This window comes from Chanodichthys erythropterus, chromosome 3 (genome assembly GCF_024489055.1).
Source record: "Chanodichthys erythropterus isolate Z2021 chromosome 3, ASM2448905v1, whole genome shotgun sequence".
NCBI lineage: Eukaryota > Metazoa > Chordata > Actinopteri > Cypriniformes > Xenocyprididae > Chanodichthys > Chanodichthys erythropterus.
The window spans coordinates 19,332,070-19,351,054 of record NC_090223.1 but is presented as its reverse complement, the minus strand read 5'-3'; the positions used below and the strand labels follow the sequence as shown (position 1 = coordinate 19,351,054).

General features: G+C 45.2%; 1 protein-coding gene across 1 annotated transcript in view; it reads left to right on the top strand.

Moving 5' to 3' along the window:
- Nucleotides 1-456: 456 nt before the first annotated feature.
- The window catches only part of LOC137003875 (CD276 antigen homolog), a 92,608-nt gene continuing 74,079 nt past the window's right edge, over nt 457-18,985 (top strand). Inside the window, exons 1-2 of the mRNA XM_067364142.1 lie at nt 457-664; nt 4,780-5,086. Coding sequence (XP_067220243.1) covers nt 457-664; nt 4,780-5,086 — 515 coding nt within the window. The remainder of the gene's footprint in view (nt 665-4,779; nt 5,087-18,985) is intronic.

Sequence of the window (18,985 nt, the reverse complement as noted above, 5' to 3'; positions counted from 1 at the left end):
AGGTCGGTGGCAGCGCGCAGCCCCCCCAGCAGCTGTTGGTCAGGACCTTCCTGGGGCATCTCCGACAGCGCCTTTGCTTGGTAAACCTGCAAGAGGGCCATCGCGTGCAGGGCGGAGGCAGCCTGCCCACAGGAACTGTAAGCTTTCTCAGTCAAACCGGCTGAGAATTTACAGGCCCGGGACGGGAGACGCGGCTCACCACGCCAGCCAGTGGCCGTTGGACACAATTGCATCGCAACAGACCGCTCGACTGGTGGGATCCTCGCGTACCCCCTGGCTACCCCACCGTCCAGGGAGGTGAAGGCGGACGCGGGGCCAAGCCTGGTACGGGCACTATACGGTGTCTGCCAAGACTAGTCACCTCGTCATGTACCTCCGGGAAGAAAGGCATTGGGGCGGGACGCTGGGGCTGACCAGCGCGACCCCCCCCCCCCAAGTACCAATCATCCAGCCGAGATGGGCCGGGACAGGGTGGAGGGTCCCACTCGAGCCCGACACACAAGGCGGCCCGGGAGAGCACAGCCGAGAGTTCGGGATCCGATTCGGGCATCCGGATCTTCCTCCCCGAACACTCAAACTCGCCTTCCGACGCAGCGATCGACATCTGATCCTGGACAGTCCGAAGAGGGCCCAGAGGAAACCAACGGCGGCAGGATGGGTTGCGGTGCTGATGAGGGGGCAGGGGCCCGCGGAACGTTTCCGCTCGACGGGGGAGCCCTGACCGTTATCCTCAGGTCGCCCTCCCTATACAGCGCCGTACCGTCATTCCGGTTCCCGGGGCCGGAAAAAACGGTTGTACGCGGCATAGGAGAGGGGACTCCCGCTTCCTGAGACTTCAGGAAGGAGAGCCTCGACCTCAGCACCGCGATGGTCATGTTCCCGCAGTGGGAACATGAACCATCCACAAAGGCTGCTTCAGCGTGCTGAACGTCCAAACACGTGATGCAGCGATTGTGTCCATCAGCAGGGACCAGGGAACGACCGCACCCAGTAACGCACAGACGAAATGACATACTGTCAGGGCTCGTCTGTAAAGCTCTTTTAGAAGGGGAAGTCAACTCACTCGTGCTGAAGCACCCAGGGAGCGACGCGATGTGTCAGGTACACCACTCCCTGACACACCGAGGAACCGGCCCAAATCGCTACTACGCACACACTCTTTGTGTTGCTGTGAAAACAGCAGTTTTCGAGCTTATAGCTCAGCTCCTCGGACACTCGCGACCTCGCTGAACGTGCCCTTCTTCACCAGCACCAACAGCTTGCTGTCACTCCTCTTCTGCTTTTTAAAGGCAAGTTTTTAGTAAAGAAAACAAAACGAAGAAGGAGTCTTCTAGACAGGACACCAGAGAATGGCTCCGAAGCGAAAGACAGAGTGCGATTGCATCTGCTTCCTATTTATATACACCTGACGGGGGCGGTGCACATTATGCAAATATCGCACGCCAATTCCATTGGCTTGTTTTAGTTTACACGAAGCTGATAGGGCTCTCTAAGCGATATCCCAATTCGTCGGTCACTACTGACGTACGTCGAACGTGACCGACTGAAAGGGAAATAACACCATGCTTCCTAATTATCTCTCCTAAGGGCAGCATGTACAGAGTGAAAAGCAACGGTCCTAATACTGAGCCTTGTGGTACCCCATATTTAACCTGTGATCGATACGACATCTCTTCATTAACTACCACAGACTGATAACGGTCAGATAAGTATGATTTGAACCATGCCAAAGCAATTCCACTAATGCCAATAAAAACCTTTGGTCAGTGATGGGACTAGACAATCAGGTTTCTCCTTGGTGGTGTAAACCATACCACCTGATTTCGCTTATTTGTGGTCTCCTTTATGACAGATGTCATGCTTATGTAAACATTGTTACAAAGACCACAAGCTTAACAGAGAAAGCAAGAGTCAATCTGCCCAACTAAAGGAAACACTGATCACCATAATTGTAACAAACATTTTTTTAACATCAACATCTAAACCTGTTAATTCTCAAAAAGAACTGTAGATGAATGACAGAAATAATGTCAGTCTGATTTAATAAGAGAGATTTAAAGGGGACCTACTATGCCCCCTTTTACAAGATGTAAAATAAGTCTCTGTTGTCCCCAGAGTGTGTATGTGAAGTTTTAGCTCAAAATACCCAACAGATAATTTTTTATATCATGATAAAATTGCCACTTTTAGTGGTTGACCAAAAACGCGCCTTTCCATATACTGTCCCGAGCGTCGTTTACACTGGCCCTGGGCCATCGGGCAGTCCTTATTGTCAAGCCCTGAAATATTGTCCTTAAATTCTCTCTTTCTCCCTTGCATTATCATCAACATACAGTACAGTCCAAAAGTTTGGAACCACTAAGATTTTTAATGTTTTTAAAAGAAGTTTCGTCTGCTCACTAAGGCTACATTTATTTAATTAAAAATACAGTAAAAAACAGTAATATTGTGAAATATTATTACAATTTAAAATAACTGTGTACTATTTAAATATATTTGACAAATTAATTTATTCCTGTGATGCAAAGCTGAATTTTCAGCATCGTTACTCCAGTCTTCAGTATCACACGATCCTTCATTCTAATATGCTGATTTGCTGCTCAATAAACATTTATGATTATTTTCAATGTTGAAAACAGTTGTGTACTTTTTTTTCAATATTCCTTGATGAATAGAAAGTTCAAAAGAACAGCATTTATCTGAAATACAAAGCTTCTGTCGCATTATACACTACCATTCAAAAGTTTGGGGTCAGTAAGAATTTTTATTTTTATTTTTTTGAAAAGAAATTAAAGAAATGAATACTTTTATTCAGCAAGGATGCATTAAATTAATCAAAAGTGGCAGTAAAGACATTTATAATGTTACAAAAGATTAGATTTCAGATAAACACTGTTCTTTTGAACTTTCTATTCATCAAATAATCCTGAAAAAAATATTGTACACAAATATTTTGTACAATTGTACACATTAAATGTTTCTTGAGCAGCAGATCATCATATTAGAATGATTTCTGAAGGATCATGTGACACTGAAGATGATGCTGAAAATTCAGCTTTGCCATCACAGGAATATTTATTGTGAAATACATTCAAATAGAAAACAGTTATTTTAAATTGTAATAATATTTCACAATATTACTGTTTTTACTGTATTTTTAATTAAATAAATGTAGCCTTGGTGAGCAGACTAAACTTATTTTAAAAACATTAAAAATCTTAGTGGTTCCAAACTTTTGAACTGTACTGTACATAGCGAAGTACACAGAAACACTTGTTTCAACTAACAGTAAACAAATATATAAAGACCTTATGCCTTTTTGGGTTTTGCTTAATAAACTGGTACGTTAAACTTTATTTCTGTAAATCAACTCCGATGAACTGTAATAAAGTGCTCTCACCTTCATTGCTGCTGTATCCAGTATCACTCTGGAGACTGTAATTACAGCTTAAGCTGGATCACGATCAGTTTGTACTTATATATCCTTGAGTAGCACATTTTTAACACAACCTGTTTTGTATTGTCTCTTTGTATTGATATTCGTTCACAAAGCAGTCCGGTGTGAAATGATTTGTGCAGACATAAACAAATTAAGGTAGAATTAAGGGAGCATTTTCATCGAAAACAAAATGAATCAACCTTGTCTTCAGCGGCTCAGATTTCAGGAGTAAATGGAGAGAGCTATGGGGATTGATCCATTCAGCTACAGAACACCTAAAAAGCTTGGGAGACATTCTCGTCAGTGCAGCAATGGCGGTGTAAACTCGCTCAGTGCGGTTCTATGTTAAATCGGCAGTGTCTGTCAACATTCGTGGGCAGGGCCTGTGGCTAATGTGATGTCACACTGCCAGGGATCTGGAAATGGCTTGTTCTGAGACATTTATGGGGATTAAAAAAAGGAGTGGTTAGATTTTTATCATTATAGGGTTGTTTTTGTACACACACTGCCAACACACATTTATATCCCAACACCATGCAAAAGTGAATTTTGCATAATAGGTCCCCTTTAATGTATTTTCAGTTGATTTAGTCTTAGGCTGTAACTGGAAGTCAGATATAGTTATTGTGTTTCTCTTTTCTTCAGTGATTCAGCTCATTATCATCAGGTGTCTTTAATAATCAAGCAATCATCACTTAATTAACCACTTAAGTACCTAATTAACTCTAACACTACTTCGTGTCACATTTAACACCCTGCTGGTGGTTCCCATATGAACACCGAGCAGTGTTAATTTAACACCAAGGATTTTACTGTGTTATCATAAAAATCAAGAGTCAAACTGCCCAACTAAAGGAACACTGATCACCATAATGGTGACAAAGGACTGTAGATGAATGACAGAAATAACGTCAGTCTGATTTGTTATAAGACAGATGTAATGTCTTTTCAGTTGATTTAGTACAGGAGTCTTCATTAATCAAGCAATCATCACTTAATTAACCACTTAAGTACCTAATTAACTCTAACTCTGCTTCAGTGTCACTTTTAACACCCTGCTGGTGGTTCCCATATGAACACCGAGCAGTGAAAATTCTGTGTGCGTTGGAAAACTTCTGAAGTAAACTAACCCTGGAACAAAACCTGTTTCGGAGCAGGTCATGTTCAGAGAGTATGTTGCTATGACTTACATACCCTCAAAGTTACCTGTGTTTTAGGAACCGAAAGTTGAGGTTATCTGCTTGCTTACTCTTAAACATACCCTGGTATGTCACATAAACTGCTTTCTCGAACACTCCCCTGGTTTAAAACATTATTATTATTTTTTTTATTTTTTTCAGAGCGTTTGATAGTATCAGGTTCAAATCAGTCCATATCTGCATATGTGGGTGAGGACGTCATTCTGAAATGCTCTGTAGACTCTCACATCCCACCTGAAGACATTAAGGAGGTTTCATGGAAGAAAACAGATAAAGATGAACATATTCTGGTTCTGCTCTATCAAAACAATGAGACTTTTCCAGATTCATCAGATAAGCAATACAGAGACAGAGTTGAGTTCTTCACTGATGAAATCCCCAAAGGAAACTTCTCTCTCAGACTGAAGAGTGTCAGAACTGAGGATAAAGGAGTTTACATGTGTCATGTGTTTGCTGGAGGACTTTCAGCCAATGCAACTGCAGTATTGAAGCAACTGGGTGAGTTGACAAATTTACACTGTACAACCTAACAGTTATGTGTACAAAATAAAATGAGTTAATTGCATTCAAATATTACTGAAAGTTATGTGAACACAATAACTGAAACATATATATATAAATATATCAGTGACTTTTTTAACCCTCTGGAGTCTGAGGCTGATTTGGGGCTTGTAGAAGTTTTGACATGCCCTGACATTTGTGCTTTTTTCAGTTGTTCATAAACATATAAATGACAAAAGTGTCATTACACTGTATTCAGCACAAACTAGGCTACACTAATATGTGATGAACATGTATGTACATGTTTGTATTTTGAAGGAATAATGTTTATGCGTGGTTATTGAAAAAACAAAAAAACTTTGTCACTGAAAAGTCACTGAAATAAAGCCAAAAAAAGTATATTAAATCTGTGTTCACAAGACTTCTGGGTATTGGAGGTTGTAGACTAGAGTTTTTGCTTCAGAATTATGTAAAAATTATGCTGCCTACTCCTTCATATAAAACAATATATTGATTTAGTTTTTGTAAGACACTTTTTTGTCAAGAAATACAGTATGCGTGGAGGTGTGAATCATCATGAATAATAGGCCATTTACACCTGAGAAGTCAAAAGAATCACATAATAATGACCTGAAATGACTTGCATATTAATGAGGCCTTTCAGTCAGGTAGGCTGTGAAAAAAACCCTCTGTAATAATGTCTCAGTTCATCATAAACAGCAATACTGTGAAATATTATTACAATTTAAAATAATGGTATTCTATTATATTCTTTAAAATATAATGTATTTCTGTGATGCAAAGTGTCTGAACAATTATGTTATCTCTATGGCATTTCATATAGGCTTTTAGTTTAAAAGCATGCACATTTAGAGAACTATTGATGGATTCTTATATATTTATGTCAATTTTCTATACTGAGAAGTAATATTTATTGTCATCACTATGAGTGCTGGATACTTTGTTTTCAATTCATACTTGCAGCCGGAGGGCGCTCTGTACACCTTTAGGCCACAAATTCATATAAAGAAGAAAAGGAACTAGGAACTAACGGCATGTCTTCTAGAGATCGCTAACCATGGCTTTAACATCTGTAGGGAAAACACCCTAGGAAGTAAAATTAGCTCAAATGAAATATTTAGGGAATTATAAAGAGTTGTTTAGATTACGACCGAGCAACTGATTCGTCCAGCGTTCATTTGCTCGAGCCGTAATAAGCTCTTGTAACGGATATAAATATCCAACACTCGTGAAAACACTGATTAGAGCACGGTAACTTGATCACAGTTTAAGACATTAAATCATAAAGCACATAATACAAGACACTTTCCTTTTAAAATCTACAAGAGATTTTATTTATTCTAACACAAACTAATCTAACACAAAGGCACTCACATACACACACACACACACACACACACACACACACACACACACACACACACACACATTCATACGCGTTGCAGTAAGAAGGAAATGAGAGAGAAAGAGTTTTGAAAGAGAGAGAGAGAGAGAGAGAGAGAGAGAGATCTGATTAACCGAATTCCTATCAATGCATTTCAAAGACCAGAACGAACCATGAATCATTCATTTAAATGCACCAGTTCAGTTTTCGTCTGGAGGTACTTGCTTGCGTTGACTAAAGTGAATTTCCCTCGTCGTGCAGAGAGGGGTTTCCCAAGTCGATGATTGGTCCAGATCAGGTCCGTGTGGAACAATGAAGGAAGTTTCTTTGTCGCTGGAGTTGAAGCGGCAATAGTCGTTGGTTGAACTTTGCGGCGAAACTTAGGACACAAGACTTTCAGCGGTAAAGGAAAATTAAGTAAAGAAAAGAAAAGTGAGTGAAGGTTGGATGGCTTGAATGAGCGGCTGGTCTGTTCTTCTTGTCACTCCATTGTTCTTGGTACTTGTCTTGGCTTCTTTTCCCAGAACAGAACCAACTCCTTTCTCGTTTACTAACCAACTTCTCTCCTTTCACTATCTTGCAATATGATCATTTAAACTTAGTTGTTTGTCACACCTCTGAGGAGTCTTGGCCAATCAGACATTGTCCTGTTTCAAGAGGGCCTTCCTCTGCCCCCAATAAAACATAAGTGTCACATCCCGGTCTGTCTCTGCTTTAGCAGAGTGCCATTTTAACATAATTGCTGTTAAATGGGATACAATACATTTTAAACAGATTTCATTCAAGTCAGGATATAGGAAAGGGGGAAAGAATCAAATTAAGTCCAAATAAGGCATACTTTCAGTCATTCAGTCAAGAGTTAACACATTTACATGAATTGTGAGTGTTTCTGAAGCCTAACTGTTTACAGGTAGTACTTGTGGACACATAATGCAAAATGTATGTAGTTAAAAGATGTTTGATAAGTCCGTTAAAATTGTTGGAACAATTTTGAAGCAGATTTATTTGTTCAACAGTCTCCTTGGCTTTCCTGTGAAGTAAGGAAACTAAAGGGTCTGGATTGTCTCTCTGTCTTCTTGGGTGACCCTTTGGTATGTCGCTTCTGCTATCAGCAAGCATGTGTCGTAAAAGTAATCAGCCTGGCTTTATCTGCAGACGGACCGGAGCCGGAACCTCAATTCTGAATTAGAATTATGTTTTGAAAGAATCATCTGAATGATTCATTTGTCTGGTTCGTCCACAGTTCCTACACATCCAAATAAACACTTTTCAAGACACAATTGAGACGATGTATACATGTATTGCCTCTGAATTTGTGTCTGAATAGCGCTGGCTCCGTGGGCGTGGCGGCATTAAGCCGCCTTTCCACTGCACACGACAAACGACAGCCGTTGGACCGGAAGTCATTCGTTTCCAATGGAGAGTAGTACGGGGGCTGCGTGGAGTTCCGATCATATGCGAATGCGGAAATTTCGGATCCGATTTGAGCTTCAGATGTGTTGAAATATTTGAACTTCTGCGGCTAGACCGTATGCGACCGGCCGACCGGATATGATGTACTCTAGTCAAAACGATGAGCACGAAGTTAGAATTACCAATATTTTAACACTCTAACGTTATTATATAAACACTATTTCTTTAAAATGGTGGTTATCAATAATTATGTAAAACAAAAAAAGATATTTTATGATTATTAAATAAATTTTTACGTTGAAGCTCTATAAAATCTACTAGTATGTTTTTATTTCAAATGTATTGAGGGTCATTTGCTTTGTATGGATATATTCATACATGCATTAACGTTACATTCATTAAAATCGTTCAGTTTACCATGGTGGTTGCTTGGGTTGGAATAAGCCGAGGGTAACGGTTGCTTCACTACCAATTTCTAAGTTCCGTGCGACTGCCGCTAGGGGGCGAAATGCGACAATCGGATGCGAATGTCGTGTGCAGTGGAAAGGCGGCTTTAGTGGGTAATGAGCTGAATCTCGGACTTCTGACATGGCTCTCTTTTCATACAAATTGCATAAATACAGAATGTTTGTTTTTTGACTTGCACAATTTAAAATCTGACATTTCAACGTTTCTTTAGATATAAGTGTCATTTTTTTTGTCATTAGTATTCGTAAGTTACAGTTCATACAGTTACTCAGTGTAAAAACAAAATGTTGTGCTTTTTGTAAAATAAAGAAAACTAACATGATGCGTGATGTCTCGTCTCCCTCTGAAGGAAGTCCAATCTGATAGTTCTCAGAAAACGAACTGTAACTTAGTGAATACTAATCACCAAAAAATTAGACTTATATCTAAAAAAACGTTGAAATGTCCGGTTTTAAATCATGTAAGTCAAATCGAAAACAAACATTCTGTGTTTATGTAATCTGTATGAAAAGAGAGCCATGTCAGAAATCAGTGATTCAGATGATTATCCGCTAATGCGGCCACGCCCACGGAGCCAGCACTATTCAGACGCAAATTCAGTCAATACATGCATTCATCGTCTCAATCGTGTATTTATTGTCTTGAAAAGTGTTTTGAATAGCCATAGTTAGCGATCTCTGGCCTCTGTTAGTTCAGTTATTTCCTGGATTGCCTATTCTTCTTTAGCATTTGCATTTGTGGACTAAAGGTGTACAGAGCGCCCTCCGGCTGCGAGTATGAATTGTAAACACAGTATCCAGCACTCATAGTAATGACAATAAATCCTGAATAAATATACTCTTCTGTATAGAAAATTGACAAACATATGAAAATCCATCAATATTTCTCCAAATGTGCATGCTTTTAAGCTAAAAGCCTATATGAAATGCCATAGAGGTAACATAATTGTTCAGACACTTTGCATCACAGAAATACATTATATTTTAAAGAATATAATAGAATGTCATTATTTTAAATTGTAATAATATTTCACAGTATTGCTGTTTTTTCTGTATGTTTGATTTACACCATGATGAGATTTGAATCATGATCACAGAGGGTTTTTTCAAAGCCTACCTGACTGAAAGGCCTCATTAATATGCAAGTCATTTCAGGTCATTATTATGCAATTCTTTTGTCTTCTCAGGTGAGAATCACCCATTATACATGAGGATTCACGCCTCCACGCATACTGTGTTTCTTGACCAAAGATGTTTTAGAAAATTTAAATCTCTCTATTGTTTTATATGAACAAGCAGGCAGCATAATTATTACCTCATTTTGAAGCAAAAACTCTAGTCTACAACCCCAAATACCCAGAAGTCTTGTGAACAAAGATTTAATATATATTTTTTGGCTAAATTTCAGTCACTTAAGTTTTTTGTTTTTTCAATAACCACACATAAACGTTATTCCTTCAAAAACACAAACATGTACATACATGTTCCTCACATATTATTGTAGCCTAGTTTGTGCTGAATACAGTGTAATGACACTTTTTCCATTAATATGTTTATGAACAACTGAAAAAAGCACAAATGTCAGGGCATGTCAAAACTTCTCCAGGGCCCCCAAAATCCTCAGACCCCTGAGGGTTAATAACCTAGGTGACCTGAGGGTTACAGTGAGGAATACCCCGCCAAGTCTTTCTTGGGGCGGCTCGTGCTGGTTCTCAGCGCCCCGCCCCAGAAACTTTCTTTCCTGAAGTGCATGAAGAGGTGACTAAATCGTGGAAGGCACCTTTTTCTGCCCGAAACCGGTCTGGTCCACTCTTACTACCCTCGATGGCGAGGTGGCTAAGAGGTACATGGAGCTCCCCCCAGTGGAGCGGTCTATGGTGATGCAACTGTGTCCCAAGACCGCTACCTCTTTGCGGGTAATCCGCGTCTCCCCTCCCGACCATGTAAGTTCTCGTCCTCTCTGGCAGGCAAGGCTTACACGGCTTGTGGAGAAGCCGCTTTTGCCCTGCATGCCATGGTGCTCCCGCAGGTCTATCAGACCAAAGCGCTCAAGGACCCAGGGGTTTTGCAGGAACTGTGTGCAGCGATGGACCAAATCTGGACCAATCTGTCCAAAACGGGCCAAAAGAAATATTGTCTAAACAGACAATAGACATGTTATGTATCTTATTTGTTATATTATAGAGCCTATAATGTTAATGTGCTGTTTAAAATGTTGCTAACACATTTTATTTCAGTATTTATTACATATTTCAGTCGATTTCACTCATCTCAGTATAGCAATATTTTTTGGGAAAAGCCAATAATTATTCACACAGAGACACAGAACATGCAGGTTTCATATTTAAGCAGTGTTTTTGTGTCTTAATATTGATAGACACAAGTCTATATCATATAGTCTATACCATTCCTTTACTGGACCAGACCGAAAATGTGGAGTTTGTGAATGATGGCTTAAAGGCGTGATTGTAAGTGATGGGAGTAGACAGTGCGGTAGATGGCAACTTAAATACTTTTCGGAACTGACGCCATATTTTTAAAGAGCTGCTAAGTAAAAAGTTTGTGTTGGCCACTGTTATCGGTGGCACAGGTGTCGCCAGGGACGTGCACAGACATTTTTGGGGGCAGGGGCTCAAGTGAAAAAAAGGGCACTTCTCATCATTATTTATTTATAAAATAATGAACCCTTAAATATATTAAGACAACTTTGACTTCCCTTACACTCACGCAATTGCATAAAATAAGATATTTTTTTACCATGGTTCAAAACGCAATGCATAGCACAATAAAATAATTTAAATTATAATATGACATAAATTTCGTTAGTATCAAATCAGGCAGATGTGCTGATGGTGGTCAAACTATTCAGCGTTAATAACCCTTAAATAGCCAAAACTTTCAGGTTTGTGAACATAGGCTAGCCTACCTGAAAGAAATGCATGGGATCTAGGGCTTTTTTCTTTTTTGCTTCTCATCGCCAGACAGCAGTTGCATTTTCGCGGGAATAGTTGTTGAATTATGCTGCGTTCACGTCACCTCGTATTTACCGGATTCTTGAAATGACAACACGTGACATTAAATTCGGAGCTGTTCATGTCCTTTTGGTCTTTGGACTGGGAATTATGTGTTTCCATGGCACCACTATCAACGCCTAAATGAATCTACAGCGGTCAGGTGGTACATGCTTTCAGAAAACTCCCAGCTTACAAGCTGTAATTACGAACTCTACGAGGACGTGAATGCTTTTTACAAGCAGGAATCTTGTAACTACAAGAATTACGAGGCCGCGTCAACGCACCTTTGTTTTCAGCCAGCAGCAAACTCGAGGTGGGGTGGCGCTCGCGGGCATGAATGGCGTGTTGCGGAGTGAGGGCATCTGAACTTGTTTTATTCAGTAAATATATTTGTTTGACAGGAAATCTGTGCGCAACCAGGAATGGCCTATATATTAATTTATTAAAAAAAAAAAAAAAAAGCACCCCAGAAAAAAGGGCACTTCCTCTCGAGGAAGAAAAAGGGCAGGTGCTCAAGCCCCTTTTTTGTCTATGTGTGCACGTGCCTGGGTGTCGCAAAAAGCAGAGAAGAAAGAGAATGGTTTCTGTTCGATAGCGAGCCAAGATGGAGTGTCACCTGCAGGCCCCGCAGGATGAGATTTTTTCAAATATGATAAGGCTCTGCAGTTCACAGCCTAATAATAATGCTGGAAATTTGGCAGGCCTAATCCGCCCAGCGACCTTGGTTTACATACTTTAGAAATTATGTACTTTAGAAATACGGTGCGCTTTAAAGCCCCACACAAATGGCAATACATTTGAATCCAAGGCTTTGAAAACATTTTTGGCAAGGAAAATTGGCAGGATTTGAAAAACGTATAGAAAACTGGGCAATGTCACCATCTTGATTGCATTCATGGGCTCTACCATAGAAAGTGGGAAAACTTTCTACACAGCAAAAACCCCAGTCTTAAATGAACTCTCATCAGAGTTTAAGACCACACTTGAGAGTGTTAAAGTGTTAAAATTACCGTCTCGGTTACAAAGGTAACCCTCGTTCCCTGAAGGAGGGAACGGAGACGTACGTCGGACAGACCGACGAATAGGAATCTCGCTAGAGAGGCCAATCTACTTCGAGTGTAACTAAAACGAGCCAATGCACATTGGCATGCAATCATATGCATCAGCTGCTCGCCTCGCAGCGCGGGTATATAATGAGCAGCAGGTGCGTTGCATCTTCAGGTTTTCGCTGAGGAGCCGAACCGGATAGGCGGCAGCATCAGCGGGGTACAGCGACTGTGGCGACGGGACGTACGTCTCCGTTCCCTCCTTCAGGGAACGAGGGTTACCATATGTAACCGAGACGTTCCCATTCAGTCGGTCACGTTCGACGTACGTCGGACAGACCGACGAATAGGAATCCCTACCAAAGCGCCACAGGAGCTGCCCCCTTCCAGCGCTCTGTTGTAAGCCACCTGAACCCCCTTGCCTGAGGATGGTGGGACAGGGCTAACACAGAGAGAGTCGATCACTGCTGTTCCCCAAAAACCCATTCAGTGAGACTATTGGATAACGCTGGGAAAGCGTACCCTTCGCTGGGAAAGGAACGCTGCGGAAGCCACATCCTTCCCCGAAGGAGTTATGTGGAGAAGTACATATGGACTAACCCTGTAGGGCTGTGCTACATATGGAAGAACTGGGGTGACTCCAACTCGATAGAGATGGGTTCTCCCAGAGGGAAAGACACGGGCTTCGTTTAAGAGCAGCCGTGGAAAAAGCCATATGGGATCCCCGTAGGGTCACACATATGGAACCCAGCCTAAATCCGGTTCTCAAGGATACAACGGAGTATAGGCCTGGCGCCAGACGCTCCGCCACGTCGGCTGCCGAAGGGATATCGGAGGACTCAACAGGGTCTGCCCGTAGGGACTCTCTGGAGAATAGAACGCGCATGTAGTGCAGCAAGCCGACACTAAGCCGGGGCCTCTCCGTGCCTCTGACCTGAGGCGAGAACACGGGAGGAGACCGGCTCGACACGAAGGCTATAGTATCTAGCGAACGTGTTAGGTGTCGCCCAGCCCGCAGCTCTACAAATGTCTGTCAGCGAGGCGCCACGAGCCAGCGCCCAGGAGGATGCGACACCTCTCGTGGAGTGAGCATGCAACCTGAGCGGGCAGGGCACGCCCTGAGCTTGGTAAGCCAGGGCGATGGCATCCACTATCCAGTGGGCCATCCTCTGCTTGGAGACAGCCTTTCCCTTCTGCTGGCCTCCATAACAGACAAGAGCTGGTCTGAGGTCCTGAGGCTTTAGGTTCTGTCTATGTACAGTCGCAAAGCGCGGACTGGACAGAGTAAAGCCAGGGCTGGGTCTGCCTCCTCCGAGGGCAGCGCTTGCAGGCTCACCACCTGGTCCCTGAAGGGAGTGGTAGGAACCTTGGGCACATAGCCAGGCCGGGGTCTTAGTACCATGTGGCTATCACCCGGCCCGAACTCCAGGCACGATTCGTCGACCGAAAATGACTGCAGGTCCCCTACCCTCTTGATGGAGGCCAATGCCACCAGCAGCAAAGTCTTCATAGACAGAATCTTTAAGTCTGCTGACAGCAAAGGCTCAAAGGGAGTAATCTGAAGTGCTCTCAGCACCAGAGTGAGGTCCCAAGAGGGTATGGAGAGGGGACAAGAAGGATTTAACCGTCTCACCCCCCTAAGGAACCTGATGACCAGGTCGTGCTGACCAACAGATTTGCTAAGTGGTCTAAGTGGTCTAAGTGGTCGTGGTAAGCGGATATAGCAGCAGTATGGACTTTGAGGGTGGAGGGGGGACAGCCTACGCTCCAACCCTACTGCAAGAAGGAAAGCACGACTCTGATCGAGCATATTCGGGGGTCTTCCCGGCGAGAAGAGCACCACTCGACGAACAGGTTCCACTTTGAGGCGTAAGCACGTCTCGTAGACAGTGCACGTGCCGAAGTGATGGTGTTAAGTACCTCAGGGGGTAAGTCACCTAAAACCTCCGCATCCCGTCCAAGGGACCAGACATGGAGTTTCCAGAGGTCTGGACGCGGGTGCCAAAGAGTGCCCCGTCTCTGAGAAAGAAGTTCTTTCCTCAGAGGGATGGGCCAGGGAGGGGCTGTCGCGAGGAGTGAGAGTTCTGGGAACCAGGTCCGGTTGGGCCTTCTTTTTTTTCTTTTTTTTTTTTTTTTTTAAGTAAGGCGCAACTAACAAGACCTGCTCCTCGTCCTCCCTGACTTAGCACAGGGTCTGTGCAAGTAGGCTCACTGGGGGAAACGCATATTTGCGCAGGCCCCGGGGCCAGCTGTGAGCCAGTGCATCTGTCCCGAGTGTCCCCTCGGTCAGAGAGTAAAACAACTGGCAGTGGGAGGTTTCTGGTGAGGCAAACAGGTCTACCTGAGCCTCTCCGAATTCTCTCCAGATCAGCTGAACCACCTGGGGGGTGGAGTCGCCACTCTCCTGGCAGCGCAGCTCGTGATAGCTCGTCGGCCACACGGTTGAGCACACCGGGGACATGAATGGCGCGAAGCAACCTCAGAAGCTTCCGACTCCACAGGAGGAGATGGGGGGCGAGTTGCGACATGCGACGGGAGCGTAGACCACCTTGACAGTTGATGTACGCAACGGTCGCAGTGTCCGTACGGACCAGTACATGATTGCCCCGTAGCAGGCCTTTGAGGCGGCTCAGAGCAAGGCGTACTGCCAGCAACTCGAGGCAATTGATGTGCCAATGCAGATGGGGTCCCGTCCAAACCCCTGAGACTGCATGCCCGTATTACGTGGCACCCCAGCCGGTGGCAGAAGCATCTGTGAACACCACAGCATGCCGGGACACCTGTTCTAGGGGCACTCCTGCCCGAAGAAACAAGGGGTCCGACCACGGACTGAAGGTTCGGCGGCACTCCTGAGTGATTGGCACCCGGAACGTGCCGCGCTGCCACGCCCATCTCGGGACTCGGCCGTGAAGCCAGTGCTGAAGCGGTCTCATATGAAGCAGACCGAGCGGTGTTACAGCCGCAGCAGCCGCCATATGCCCCAGGAGCCTCTGAAAGAACTTCAGTGGGACCGCTGTCCTGCCATTGAATGTATTCAGGCAGTTCAACACTGACCGAGCACGTTCCTCTGTGAGGCGTGCTATCTGCTCGACCGAATCCAACTCCATACCGAGAAAAGAGATCCTCTGCACCGGGGCGAGTTTGCTCTTTTCCCAGTTGACCTGAAGCCCCAACTGGCTGAGGTGTCTGAGCACCAAATCCCTGTGTTTGCACAACTGATCCCGGGACTGTGCTAGAATGAGCCAGTCATCGAGATAGTTGAGAATGCGAACACCTGGTTCTCTCATGGGAACAAGGGCTCCCTCCACGACTTTCGTGAAGACGCGGGGATACAGGGCCAGCCCGAAGGGTAGGACTCTGTACTGATATGCTCGACCTTCAAACGCGAATCTCAGGAATGGCCTGTGTCACGGAAGAATTGAAACATGGAAGTACGCGTCCTTCAGGTCAATCGCTGCAAACCAATCTCGGGGACGGATGCACTCGAAAATGCGTTTCTGCGTGAGCATTTTGAATGGTAGCTTGTGGAGGCTCCGATTCAAAACTCGCAGGTCCAAGATCGGTCGTAACCCGCCGCTTTTCTTGGGTACAATGAAGTAGGGGCTGTAGAACCCCGACCTCAAATCGGCTGGAGGGACCGGCTCTATCGCGTCCTTCGCCAGTAGGACTGCGATCTCCGCACGCAGGACAGGGGCATCGGCATCTTTCAGTGTAGTGAAGAGGACGTCCCTGAACTTTGGGGGGGGAAGCCGGGCGAACTGAATCGCAAAGCCGACCCTGATGGTCCGAAGGAGCCAGCGAGACGGACTGGGGAGCGCTAACCCGGCTCGCAGAGACCGTACAAGCAGGACCAAAGGGACCACCGGTGTACCCGCAGCAGGGCAGCGAGGTGGAACACAGGGACGCGGCTCGGGGGGCTCTCTTTGTGAGGCGGCCCGAAGCGGCGTCACAGTGTGCTAGGCAACACTTACCTGGCTCCACGGATGGACAGAGGGAGCAGTCGAGGCTTTGGCTGCCCGCTGCTCGCTGCTGTCCGCTGGCGACAGAAGAGGGGGATGAGAGTGGTGAGGTTTTTCTCCTCCCACTGCTCTCCAAACCCTCTTCAGACCTGGAAATGGGAGGAACTGCTCTTTGAAATTTGGGTACCGCTGCCTCTTGGGTCAGTGGCGGAACAGAAACAAACCCAATAAAGGATTTACCACCTGGCCCTCCTCCAGGGGTGGAAGAGCAGCCCCACCCACCTCTGGGTCGCCCGTCTCAGGGGTGATTCTCACCAACCAGTTAAACAGCTGCAGAGACGGGAGGCGTCATCTCCCCGCAATGGATACAGCAGAGCCTGCTGGGCCGGAGTTTCTTGCAGGGGACGACACCCTTGGCGACGAGCAGACTGAGGGGCGACCCAAGAGGAACTCAATGGTTTGTCATGGGAAGCTCCCCGATCCGCTACTAACTGAGGAGAACTGCTGGGCTCAGTCCTCGACAGTGTCACCGAAAGGCCACCTCATAAGATGGGAGCATTGAGAAAGCATTTAGCTTGACAACCTCTCACACCTCACAAGGTAAGCCAGGGGGCACTTCCGGACCACGGAGGTGGACATCGTCTGGCTGAGGGCCTGCGCTGTGACTTTGATCACGGTTAGTAAACAAGCGCAGCTCAACCCCAGCACAGAACTACCCTCATGCAAAAAGAGTGCCTTGGCCTCACATGCAGGGTGGGTGTGGTCTGTGTACAGCCACCCCATCCAAGAGGGTAGTGAGAGAGGAAAAACTTATGCAGATTCTGGCACCTTTGGCATTCCATATTTATGGCACCAATATACCCCCATACTGCCAAGTTTTCCATGCACATCTGGAAGACCCAGGAAAGCATGGCTGTAAACTCTGAATCTGAGTCAGCATAAGCACACACCATTACAGTGGGCAGCGTCACCCTCATTTCCAGAGAATAACAGCACTCTCTCCGATGCTGCAATCGACGTCTGTCCCTCAGCTGGAGCTCTGAATGAAATGCTAGGTTCCCCTATGAAAAAGGACCAGCAATCCAATCCAGAAACTGCACAGCTTGCAATGCGCTAGAGAGGGAGGGGCCCTAGGGGGTTGGTTCCCCGAAGGAACCCCTCAACCTCATGTCACCCAAGCCATATCAGCAAAGTAGACCTCTTCTGGTGCACCAGAGAGGGCGCTACAATGGAGATTACGCAAGGGAACCGCGCATCTAGAGCGCCGAGCGAGCGCTGGGTTGCCGTGACAACCCGCGCTGCAGCCCGGCAGCTCGACGGCACACGACACGCAGAGGAGCGAGAGGTTTGCTCTCGCTGATCTCCACGGTCTCCCAGAGTGTCGGGCAGACCCGCGGCTGTGCTTTTACACACAAGCGGCAGCTGGCCAACAACAGAGGGGACTCAAGCTTCCCGGAGAAAGAAGAGTCACGACCGGCGTGTCGACGTGATCATGTTCTCATATGAAAACATGAACACCCACGAACATCATTTCAGCACGCGCCCAGACATGCGAAACGGTGATCGTGGCCGTCAGTGAGGACAGGAACGATCGCATCCAGAAACACAAGTAGGATGTCGTCTTTAAAAAGACGCGAATCTACTTGTGTAAGCTCTTTCAGGGACTTTACTCTTTTAGAAGTGCTGAAGCACGCAGGGGAACGGCCACCGCAACACAGACAGGGATTGTGCAGCCTGTCGTGTGCTCTCTCTCTTTGAAGGCGCTCACTCTTACCAGCCGTAAAAACGGCTTTTCAGCGCTCAAAAGCGCACCGTACCGGCCGTGAGAACAGCCTTCTGACGCTGTCAAACAGCTATTTGCTCAAAAACGGCAAACGAAACAAAAACAGAAAAAGAGAGGACTTCGACCCCGCTGCTGTGCTGTTCGCCCGCACTCGGAAAAAAAGAGAAGTTCAACCAAAAAGCTTGACTCGTCTTCTAGCAGACACTCGCTTGCAGAGAACAGGAACAAACACCGTTCGGCTCCGAAGCGAAAAGCTGAAGATGCAACGCACCTGCTGCTCATTATATACCCGCGCTGCGAGGCGAGCAGCTGATGCATATGATTGCATGCCAATGTGCATTGGCTCGTTTTAGTTACACTCGAAGTAGATTGGCCTCTCTAGCGAGATTCCTATTCGTCGGTCTGTCCGACGTACGTCGAACGTGACCGACTGAATGGGAACCCCAGTTTCACAGGCAAGGCTTGAGCTAGTCCCAGACTAAAATACATGTTTGAGCTGTTTTAACTGAAAGCAACTTGTACTGACATATCTTAAAATATGTCAGTGCCATTGTTTTGTCTCAAGATGCACACCAGTAATGTTTTTTTTTCTTCTAGTGAACGTTAATAAAAGCTACTTAAATATCCTAATTGAAAAAAGACCTAATCCTTGCTTAGGCTTGGCCCTTACTCTGAAACCGGGCCTAAGTTAAATTAGAGTTAAATTAACACTGAAGCAGTGTTAAAGTTAATGAGACAATTAAGTGATTAATTGAGTGA